Source organism: Podarcis cretensis, assembly GCF_951804945.1.
Source record: "Podarcis cretensis genome assembly, chromosome: 14".
NCBI classification, from domain to species: domain Eukaryota; kingdom Metazoa; phylum Chordata; class Lepidosauria; order Squamata; family Lacertidae; genus Podarcis; species Podarcis cretensis.
In genome coordinates, this window is record NC_137183.1 from 39,664,396 (window position 1) to 39,676,626 (window position 12,231).

The window sequence follows — 12,231 nt, forward strand, 5'->3', positions numbered from 1 at the left end:
GGATATAGCATTGAATAGGATTCATAAATTGTTATTACATTTCTCTGATTCTTAGGTTGGAATTTTTCCTCATATAAATATTAGCATAATTATCACCAAAACGCTTGAATGGAAATCATTTTGCACTGGTGAATGTGATGTACACCATTCCATTATTCTAATTATCTTGTCATTTTTGCTATAGTATCCTCAGCAATACTTAATGATTTCAGGGTTGTTGTTTTTTTTTAAAAAAATAAATCAGTTGTGAAATGTACTACAACCTGCTATTGTGTCTTCTGAAAACTGCTATACTAAATTAAATCACACAGCAATGTGTAATTCTCTAAATTGCTTTAGCATTTTCATACACAAGGCATACATATAATTCTGTCCCAGTTGGTGTGCATTTGTGGTTCATTAGAGAGACATTGGTAGCACTTCATTGAGTTTCTTCTGTTTAATAGGAAACGTGCAATACCACACCTCATTCATTTTACTGAAGTGTATGCAGGAGAAGCTACTAGGACATTGCTACTACAAAAAAACCTATGGCTGCAATCTTACATCCAACACAAATAGAGCAGGGTGTGAAATGCCCCCAATGTACTCCTTGCTTGGTGTTCCACTACCCTGCTGAACTTATATCTCCACAGGACCATCCCTCCATGACAGGACTAGCCAACATTGGGCCCTTCAGAAGTTGTTGAATTACAGCTCCCATCTTTCCTTACAATTTATCTTGCTGACTGGGGCTGATGGGAGTTGTAGACCAGGAACATCTGGCAGGCATCACCAAAGGTTGGCTGCAACTGCCTTGTTAAGGAAGGCCTTTGTATTTTCTCCACTTCAGTGATATTGTGCACTAGAGCATTATATTCAATTTAAGATTGAATGTTATTATTGTTGGCCACAGCAGGAGCTGCTTGATTGTTATTGTACACCATGCTCTTGAAGAAAAGTGGCATGCATGAGTTTTAAATACATACATTTTGTTTTTACAGATATTTCCTCCTACCTCACCAAATCCAGTATTTTCCTATCAGAATCAGTCTGTGACAACTCTACAGCAACCTTTGTTTAGTCAGACAGCAAATACCACTGTTCACTCAGGGAACCAGGTGCCCTTGGTGCAAAATGGACCCAGTGCTCCTCAGAAGGTATATTCATTTTATGTATTCAGTTACTAACTTATTTAAAGCATTTATTATCTTGCTATTAAGCCAAAAAGAAGTTCCTGAAACAGCTTACAAAGATCAAGAATGTCAGTCCCTGCCTTTAGGCTTACAATCTAAAAGATGCAAAAAAAAAAAAAAAAAAGGAAAAGAGAGTGGGAGGGAATAGCAGGGAAGCAAACTCAGACACTGCTTCTTAGTTACAAAGGACGTAAAATAACCAGTCAGAATGAAAAAAGTTCAAGGGCAGGAGGAGCTGGAGGTTTCTGGTCTCTCAATATAGCAGCTGCCTTTGATGCAGCTTGATGTAATAGCTTATACTTTGTTCCCCTACCCTAGAATATCTATGCTCTAGGAGGTTGCTAGAGTAACATATTGGAGGCACTGTGACCATGGCATAAAAACAAGGAGGCACCCTCTCTTTTTGACCTGAGAACTTTTAAATCTCAAGACAACTTCCAAACAAGATGGGACCATATTTAAATGATAAGCTTGTCTCCAAAGTTAATCCTACTCAAAAACAAGTGGGCATGACTAATGCTGGTGCATTCATTTCAGCGGGTGTACTCTATGTGAGACTTAGTCAGATTCAACCCTAAATGCCATAGACTACACTTACTGCGCAGCCATATAAAGGGAAGTTGTTCTTTATGTGCACTTTTCATTTCCAGTAGATTAATGGAGATGACGTACAAGGTGCTAAATTAGCACATTATTGTTTTTAAAGGAGGGTGATGTGGATTTCTGTAGAGATGCTGTTTGAGAACCTTCTGCTGCCACCATTATTTGCTGACTGTTTGCCATTGTTTCACACAGCTGGCCTCCCAGTCTCAACCCCAACAGTACATTTTGCAGCAATCTCTGTTCAGCAATTCAGTAACCAAGGCAAAAGACCCTCCACGCTATGAAGAAGCCATCAAACAGACCCGCAGCTTGCAGGCTTCTCAACGAGAGGTAAGATGTATGCAGGAATGCAACAACTTGACATGTTTTACCGTTCTACACAGAATAATCACATTCAGCTTTCTGTACATCTTTCTATAAGAAGCAGCCATGGGGAGACTAAGGGAGGCACATCTCCCCCCCCCTTTTAAAACTCCGTCACTATCAAAATTTTGCCTTCTTTTGGTTTTCTTCCCCTCTTTAGTAGGCTGAAAGTTTCAAAGCCCTCATATTCTCTGATCATCATTCTTCATTGGCTGTCTGCTAGCAGCCTAATCCAGCCAAGATCACATCATTAGCATGAACCTAGGACTGAATAATATATATGTAAGGGGACAACTATCATGCTTTTCTGCACCATGGTAGCTGTAATGAGTGGAGAAGGCTTTCTCTGTATTCTGTACCCTGTGTGTTGATTTATGCCTATTAGAGCATTCTTCCCATGCCTGCAGTTGTGTAGTACACCTTTCTCTGGAAACGGTGATTATCTTAATTCTTAGCAGAATAGCGGCTAATGATCCTACAGCACATTCTTATATATGTATCATCCCAACAAAATTCAGCAGTGTTTATTCCCAGGTAAGTGTGTAGCAGGTGGGGACGTTAGGGACGCAGGTGGCGCTGTGGGTAAAAGCCTCAGCGCCTAGGGCTTACCGATCGAAAGGTCGGCGGTTCGAATCCCTGCAGCGGGGTGCGCTCCCGTCGTTCGGTCCCAGCGCCTGCCAACCTAGCAGTTCGAAAGCACCTCCGGGTGCAAGTAGATAAATAGGGACCGCTTACCAGCGGGAAGGTAAACGGCGTTTCCGTGTGCAGCTCTGGCTCGCCAGAGCAGCGATGTCACGCTGGCCACGTGACCCGGAAGTGTCTCCGGACAGCGCTGGCCCCTGGCCTCTTAAGTGAGATGGGCGCACAACCCCAGAGTCTGTCAAGACTGGCCTGTACGGGCAGGGGTACCTTTACCTTTTACCTTTAAGTGTGTAGCACTGCAGCCTTAGTTGTAACAATCCTTTGGGAAAGTGTCTCAGATCTGCAAAATGTTGTCCTTTAGCTAGTAAAATTGTGTTAACTTAAATATGCATAAGCCTGTTCCTTCTTTGGGATCAAAAATGATATGTGATCTGTATTTGTTGAAATCTACTTTATTGATTTTTCTTTTCCCTACACTGCAACTTGTTTGAATAATTAATAAAATCCATTTAAGAAAGAGCAAATGGGATCACAAAAGCATCCTTATAGAAACATAAGGTGTGTGGCATCCAGACCAGCACAATCCCCATGGTGATCCCTACATGGTGCAGAGCATGCATAATTTAGGGAAAGGTGTGTGACATAATGAATAAAGAACTCTCTGTGTTACAGATTTCCAGTGTTCACAGCCAGCAAATGGATGACCTCTTTGATATTCTCATTAAAAGCGGAGGTGAGTCAGATTGAAATGCATCATATGGCAGAGAGAGCTTCCTATTCTCTATTTTTGATTTAACAAGAACAGCTGGCAGGGAGGGGTAGCACTGTGGATTTGACGGCCCAGCACTGGCTTTGCTGCTACTTACAAGGATAGGGTAGGGCAACAGCGAGGTTTGGGGTGGGGTGGGAATGCTGGATTGGCTCCACTTGTGCTGATGTCCTGCCTGCTCCTACACAGTCCTAGTAAGTATAGTGACACTGGTACCAAGAGGCAGCTTCCCTTCCAATTTGCTGCTCTTGCTGTTTAGTATAGAGCAGGGAAGGTGGCCCGGTGGCCCTCCGGATGTTCATCTGTCCCAGATAGCACGGCCAGTGATTAGGCAGGATAAGACATAGCCTAACAACGAATTTTAGGACATATCGTCCTTATCTCTGCTCAAGAGGGATTTTGCTGTGAGCATCCTTGAGAGTGACATTCATAAAAAGTGTGTCTCTTATTGGATTTCATGTTTGTCATTCAGCATAAAAAGATAGCTCATTCTCAAAGTAATCTCAAAGTAATGTAGTTTTAATATTTTGTTGGAAGCTGCCCAGAGTGGCTGGGGAAACCCAGCCAGATGGGCGGGGTATAAATAAATAAGTAAATAAATAAATAAATTATTATTATTATTATTATTATTATTATTATTATTATTATTATTATACTTGACTGTGCAATAACATTTATCTACATCAGGTTGATAGTGGCCTAATATTTAACCAGTTAATTCAGAAAGTTATTGACAGTTCATTAACGATGAGTGGTTTACAGCATGAGCTCAGTTAATCAATTTGGAATCCACTGTGTTGAGTAGAGATCTTCTCCCTTTAGTCATTGCAATAATCTGTGAAAGTCTTGTAAAGAGTCTTAATGAGGCCTTCATTGAATCATTGAAATGAGAAGACAGCAGGCTCTCTAAAAAGGGGGTGGCTATTTGACTCCTTTGGGTAACGCAAGTTTTGCAGCACATGTCTTTAATCATGTTGATAGTTGTACAAACATTAGCTTGATAACTTAATTAATTGTATAAATAATTCACCGCTTTCAAATTAATTGTATAAAAGCATAAATTTATTGCTGGAGTGGTGTACCAAAGTGAGTAAGGGGTTTTTTTCTTTATATGTAATAAATAAAATATCTTACTGATTTATCTCTCATTGCCTTTTATGCAGAGATTTCTCTGCCTACCAAGGAAGAACCTTCTCTGATTTCCAAAATGAGACCCGTTACTGCCAATATCACCACAATGCCAGTGAACACAGTGGTGTCTCGTCCGCCACCACAAGTCCAAATGGCCCCTCCTCTCTCCTTAGAACCAACAAGCAATTTCTCTGTAAGTCTGGAGAATCAGCTAGAAGCCCTCTTGGAAGGAACTTTGCCTTCAGGAAATGGAATGCCTCATCTGGCAAGCAGTAGTGAGGACAGAGAGTCTTTCTCTCTAATCGAGGACCTTCAAAATGACCTCCTTAACCACTCTGGCATATTAGATCACTCACAGTCACCTATGGAAACAACAGATTCTCAATTCACCGCTTCTAATTCCTGTTTATCTCTTGATCTTCCGGACACAAATTTAGACAACATGGAGTGGCTAGACATTACCATGCCAAATGCTTCTTCAGGATTAACTCCTCTCAGCTCAACTGCCCCAAGTATGTTTTCAACAGATTTTCTTGACCCACAAGATCTACAGTTGCACTGGGATTAACTAAAAAGCCAAAGCCTACTTGACCACGGTTTTTAAAGATCCATTTACAGCATAGGTCCATTATTTCACTTTCCTTGTTTTCAGTGTAATCTTGAAAATTATCTTTAGGGTGAAAAAACAAAACAAAACAAATATTAGACAAACAGCATGATTCCCCCCACCCCTGGCAATCAGGTAAGGGGAGGGGACGGGCAGGGGGGAGAGTGAGATTGGATCTTAGTTCATGTAGCTGGGATAAGTCATAATAAAACTGCACCTGACTGTTGCTATTGACAGCCTGAGCCAAGCTTAGCTGCCTTGTCAAAGCTCTGGCTAAGTTAAAGAAAACTGATGGGATTTGGTGAAAGGATTGAAGTTGCCTATATTTGGACTGCTTCATGAGTTTAAAAAGTCTTGAGGTAATACTTTAGGGCTACTACATTTAGTCATTTTAATCGGCTAGACTTAAATGGTGACTTTGATTAGTTGGGCATCAAAACAAGTAATCCCCCCCCCCAAGTTGAAATTCTTTTAGAAAAGCTCTGCACATAGGAAGCACCATCTTAGGAATTCCCCTTCCCCAATTATGTGACAAACGAAATGCCTCTTCTAAGATGATGCCTGCTGCAACATGTTTGTGCATCATTAAAAACAAAGGAAATAGATGCTTTGGTCTTGACAACTATTGGTTTTCTTATATGCAAATATATGATTATTTACTAGGTTAATTAAGTAAGGCTGTAATCCTTCATTGGGAATCAATCCTGCTGAATTCGGTGAGACTTACTTCTGAATAAACATGGTTTGGATTGCGTTGTAAGTAATCAAGTAAAACTCAAGATTAATCAGCTAAGATTTCTTTGGCCAGAGCCTTATTTAATTTTCACCCAGAAGAAATATAGGAAGTGCAGAGCCACATACATAAAAAACGCAGTGAGGTGTGTGTTTTGCCCTCTATATGTTGACGACAAATAGTTATTTGCATAATTACAACCAATTTTACTTCTCTTATTTTATGTAGGATATCATACAGGCAGATTAAGATGCACAACAATTTTCTTTCATTTGTTAGGTGTTCATAAGCTATTGGGCAATTAAAGTGCATGAATTTGGATCCAAGTGTGCCCTTGCATATGCAGAAGACCTCTTCCATTTGTGAAAGGGGATATTTCACACTTTGTTCTAGAATGTTTCTAGAGAAAAATGAAACTAAATCCAAAGAAGTTGGATAAGAAGAGCTCTTGCAAGCTCTTTCTCAAGAACACTCTTACAAGCTGTTTCCCTTCCCCTCATAATTCTTTGAATCCAGCCCATATGCTGTCTTAACACATTCAAAATTAACAAAAATCAATGTTTTCAGATCCAAATTCAGAACTAGCATTGTTTTTTATATTACGCCCAAAATTTAAATTACAAGAACACTGTGAGTGAGAAATGCACCAACGTGTGTGTTTGCCTCATTCTAAAATATCTGAATTTTCCACTTTTGAAAGATTTTAAGTGAACACGTAACAGCGTGAATGACAGTCACACAGAGGAGTTACCCATCCCCTGCTGCCTGAGCCGTCTAACTGGAAATGCCAGGGGTTGAACCTGGGACCTTTTGCATGCAAAGCATGTGCTCTGTCACTCATCTGCAGCTGATCATTTGTTTGGCAGGAAGAATGAGGGATATTACAGTATATCTAGCCATCTACTGTTCTTGAACGTCTCTGGATTAGGGCCCTAGAATCAAAAAGCTGTATAGTTGGAAGATACCTCAAGGGTCATCTAGTCCAACTCCCTGCACTGAAGGAATCCCAACATGCAGTCCCCCGTCCAATTTGAAACCCTACTGGACCCTGCTTCGCTGTGCACAGCGGCTGGCAGTTTTATTGCTGCACCACTTGTATTCACAGTACATTTTCTAAGGCAACAGTGGAACAGCACCATTTGGTAGAAATTAACTATTTGGATATTGAAATATATAATCCAAAAAGTTAGAGTTCACATGAAATTTATTCCAGAAAGCTCTGTCCTCTTTTAACCATGAATAAATATTGGAAAAACTACAACCATTCTACAAGGGTTGTGGACTTCAATGAAACTCAAATGAGAAAATAATCTTTATTGTAGGGTAGGCTTTTTCAGAGCAAGGTTCCTTTTTCATAAAAATCTCGGCATAATACTTAGATTTCTTTAGAAAATTATCAGAATTTTAATGTTCATTACTCATAACATTTGATCCTGCATTTATGACCTTGTTTTGTTAAAAAACAAAATTTGTGAACCCCTTAGAACTGACAGACACAAGAATCACTGATAATGAGTACAGTCGAGTGAACTCATATCTGCATAGCTTGGTTTATTCAATGTGCAGTATTTTGAGCCAATTTCACATTGAGATTGCATATTTGCAATTTATTTTCATGTAAAGCCACAACTGTGAAGATGCCAATTTAGACAGTATGGTTTAGAGTTAACATGGGCTTTCACATTGTAGAAAATATTAGTAATGTCAGGGTAGCTTCACACTAAAAATCAAAATTAAAATTAATCTGGGACCTATGTTTGGGAGAATATTCTTATGCCACTTTGCCTGCCATAGGTTACTCGAGGGTCATATTCAGCAACTGGATACAGTTGAAGTACTAGCCTTGTATTTCAACACTAGTGTGGTAAGCTATATACAAGAAGGAATTCCATGCAGACGAGTGAATGAGCAGGTCTATGCAGAAGGGATAGAGCACTCCTTCCTCTGCAACCAGCATAGGAATGAGAATAGGAAAAAGTGTAGAGAGAGATCACGTATTTTCAACTTTACCATTCCGCTTCGCCATCTTTGGATAGAAGCTAATCTTTTGAGGTGCTGAGTTATCTCCCAGTGAGATGTCAAGTTTCATTTTATCCCAAAAAGTCCATTTGAGTTAAGATGCTTAGAATTCTGATGGAACCTATTCTGGGTGTAGTGGGATCACCTATGACGTTTAAGCACCTGTTTCCTGTGATGTGCCGTTTACAATGTCATAAACCAAAGGAGATAGTAAAAAGATGGAGCCTGTTGTCTGTACCTCGTATTCAAAATGTTGCAGAGCCGAATAGGTATAAATACAAAGTTTTTGGTAGGGCTAGAATTCAAAGAGAAGATGAGTACATGCAAGAACCAGGCAGGAAAGCCTGCTGTCAAATAGGCAAGCCACCATTCAGTTTAACAGGCAGCTTGCTTTTTCAGCAATGAGAGCTATTGCAAAGGAAGCTCTGTCTGCATGTGTAGTTCCCATTTGTGTGCATCTCTTTGGATCCTGGCACTAGGACAAAGGGGCAAAGGCCATAACGACCTAGTGAGCAACTGGTTGCTTGTGGTATTGATGCAACAGCTTATATCATCAGGTTCATATGCTATAGCTGTGCTTCACAAACTTTTTGAAGTGGGGACCTACCTGTAAACTTTTTGTGGGCACCCACTTATAAACTAATTCCACCTTTTGTGCCCTATTTTCTCTCTGATTTTTCCAATCGTAAATTCAGTTCTCCATGTTTCCACATTGGTTGCAAATTTTCCCCACACCCTGCAAAAAAATTCACCAACATTTTAATGTGATCTCCTCCCAAAATGAACATGTTTGCATGCAACTTTGCCTAATAAACATTTTTTTTTTTGCAATTCAGTGTTCCCTAATAATGCATTTTTGAATGTTATTTTCATGAACACACCCATATGTATGCAGACTTTACCCTAGTGTATGCATTTTTGTACACATGGCAGGAGAACTGTATTGCAAAATTCAGAGAAGTGCAAATTTCTTAGGATGGCTTAGTTTTGGTTCATGTATTGTTTCAGAAAGGGTGAATTAGGTATATCCAGCCTTAAATGCGAAGCAAATCAAATTTCTCCCCTTTCCCTACTTTTGACTCACAGTTTGAGAAGCACTTTGCTACAGCTAGTAAGCAAAAGCTTATATCATCAGATTCATCTATTACCTTCCTTGGTTTAGAACGTGCCACAGTTAAGCCAGTTTGTTTCTATGGTGCCTCAGATCTTTTTCTCATCATATTGCTACAGTCTGACTGGGCTACTCTTGGCCAATTGACAGACTGCCTGTAAATATAGCTGAAAATTGACAATATTGTGCGATGTTGCACTGCACAAATATTTCACGCTTAGTGTGCTATCCAAGCCACTGGAGCATGTGCAACGAGGAACAACCCCCCCCCCAACCAAATCCTTTCAGGTGTATGATAACCAGTGCAGAACTTTCTTCTACAAAATCATTAAGGGATCATGAAATGTTTGTAATAAAAGTATTTATTTTTTAGAGTAGGAATGCGTGATATTTTCTGTGCATTTCAGAATAGAGCTTTATTATAAAACATTTCTAAATAATGGTTTGCTTTTGATCATATGTTCTGAGATGTGCCGCCTGTTGTACAATATTTACCACTTGTATGTGAACCTGGTATTTGTGAAAAGGGGTTATATATATATATTGTATATATATATAAAGTTGCTTGGGTATCTTTTGTGCACTTGACAATTTTTTTGTAACACTATATCTTTAAAATATCTTTATCTTTAACAGATGACTTGGTCCTGTGACTGTCACTGCTAGCGTAGTCTATTTCAGCGCAGATTTGCAATGTTTATAGAAGTGCTAAAGATGTCCTATTTGCTTCAGTTGCAGATACATTGCGTTCACATGTTTCTTTGTCCTGGTTTCTTTATTTTTGAGAGTGACCCACTTATGGGAACTTGAGGATCTCCCTGCTTTGGCAACTTTTGCCATCTGGAATGTATATTTTGGAGCCTCAATTGCTGCAGAAGCTGCTGTGGCAGAAATTCCATTTTCTCCTGTTGTGCGTAATACATTCTCATGAGTCAGTGCTGTGGAGCTGAAAGGTGGAAAAAGAATACATGTGGATCAGCCCAAGCCCCACTGACAGCAAAGAATGCCAGAGAACTCTGACAAAAACAGAATTGGAATCAGAAATTGCCACTGTTCTCTTACTCATCCCATGTCTGGAACGGAAATCCTTCCAGTACAGAAGACTGGTATTCCTTGTTGCTGTTTCAGTCCGCAAAGGGCATATACTTGATTATGCCCCTGTCCCCATCTGCATTTCCTTTACATTGAAATGATCAGGGTAAAATGACATACAGGCAACTCCCAATTTACGCGGGGCTTACGTTCCCCAGGCACTGTGTGTTTAAGTGAAATAGCATATATTTGAAACACCATTGACAAAGCCTGCACACACACCCGCTTCTGCCCCTTTTTTGAGACTTTTGGGGTCACTTCTGGGTTCAGAGCAATTGCGCACATATCAGGTTGCTGCCTGTTGTGACAATATATAACTTACGTAGTTTACCTAATTATGTAAATTAAGTAAGTTACGTAATTTTGCCCCAGCAGGTGTTGTTCTGGGCAGAAGACGAACAGCAGTGGAATGGAATGAATGAATGGATGGATGGAAGGAATAGAAAATGATGCCTTCTTCCATCCCTACTGTTCTTGATTTAACTGTACATAGGCTGTCAGTGTAATCCCAAGTTAACTACTATTCCATATCTTTCTGGATGAGCAAACGCTTTAATGAGGGGAGGCTAATGCATGGCAATATTAAATGTCACATTTTGAAAATCAAAATGGAACTGCACTGTCATATTGATGAGAAACCATCGTTGCCAGTTCCATCCCTACTTGTTCCTTTCAAACAAGTACGCTGAACTAAGAAATTACAAAGATGATGTAAACTACGATTTCAGCCTGTATATTCCAGTTGAGGGAAAATCCATTTTTTCAGCTCAGAGAGACTCAACACTGCAACACATTTTGCAGTGTATTCAATGGGATTAAGTTGTGACAAATCTCAGCAGATATCTTATTTAACTGCATCTTGATGTTCGAAAGGCATTCTGCTCTGGTGTTGCCTGCAGCGCAGTGCAGAATGTGTATGGACTAATGTGTACATTTTGGCTAAACATCTGGCAAATACCATGATAATTACAAGGAGGGATTCAATAATGAAAGTGCAGTGACCTGTAATGGTGACATGTATGAAACCAGGAAACCAGCATTTTTACATTTTAAGTTTTGCACATGATGCAATTTAAAAAGACCCAGAGCCTTAAACAAGTGACAATGGGAAGAACCAAAGTATTGCTACTTCTACTGCCAAGGAGCACACCCTTTAATTATAGGGGGGGGGGGGATTGCAAGTTCTCCATCATGCCCCCACCTCAAGTTTTCTCCATGGACATTTTTTGTTTTAAATTGAAGATGTATATATTTTTGAAGTTGCTTTTGTTTTGGTGTCTAGCAATACAGATTCCTTTAGTTGGTTGTGAAACTGAGCTAATAAGTGCAAATCCCCACGTAAGGAGTGGCATGTCTCTTTCTTTATCTCATTGTATTGTTTGCAGTAGAAATCGTGCTTGGCATGATAGGTGTCTCTCTTCTTTTCATAGAAACAATTACGTCTTAGCATCTCACTTTATGGGAAAAAAGAGAAAACGGATACCAATTTGTACATGCCTCTTCATTTTAAATACTAGATTAAAAGGAAAAATAAACATATTATGGCAAGCAGAGCATCCTGTGGTGTGTTGCCTTTGTAAAAGAAACCAAGATGCCTTTGTATTTGCTGTTTGCACCCCTAAAATCAATTCCATATGTTGATTTTTTTTTTGCCATGTTTTGCACATTGTACTGTATATACGTATTGCATACTGTATTTTTATATGTGTAGTACCTTCAAGCATAAATTTTGTACATAGTGGCAATATTGTAGCTAAGGAGAAGATGTTTATCTCGGCAATTTTGCAATTTGTGTGTCAAAATAAACAAGTTAATATATGTGGTTGTCATCTGTGGAACTTGCTTGGCAATATCCATCCCTTAAAACGTGGTGCCCCAATCCTATGCAGGTTCAGGCAGATGTCAAGTCCCACCGACAAGGCAGACATGTTGGCTGCACAAGCCGTGGGTGTTGGAAGGTGGTGGGATCCAAGTCCTATGAAAGAG

General features: G+C 39.7%; 1 protein-coding gene across 8 annotated transcripts in view; it reads left to right on the forward strand.

The window, feature by feature from the left end:
- Positions 1 to 12,063, forward strand: part of MRTFB (myocardin related transcription factor B) — a 106,257-nt gene extending 94,194 nt beyond the window's left edge. For all 8 annotated transcript variants that reach the window (XM_079952340.1, XM_079952345.1, XM_079952343.1 and 5 more), the window contains 4 exons: positions 984 to 1,139; positions 1,971 to 2,108; positions 3,456 to 3,516; positions 4,716 to 12,063. In XM_079952340.1, the coding sequence (XP_079808466.1) occupies positions 984 to 1,139; positions 1,971 to 2,108; positions 3,456 to 3,516; positions 4,716 to 5,251 (891 nt within the window). In that variant the 3' untranslated portion in view covers positions 5,252 to 12,063. The remainder of the gene's footprint in view (positions 1 to 983; positions 1,140 to 1,970; positions 2,109 to 3,455; positions 3,517 to 4,715) is intronic.
- Positions 12,064 to 12,231: the final 168 nt, after the last annotated feature.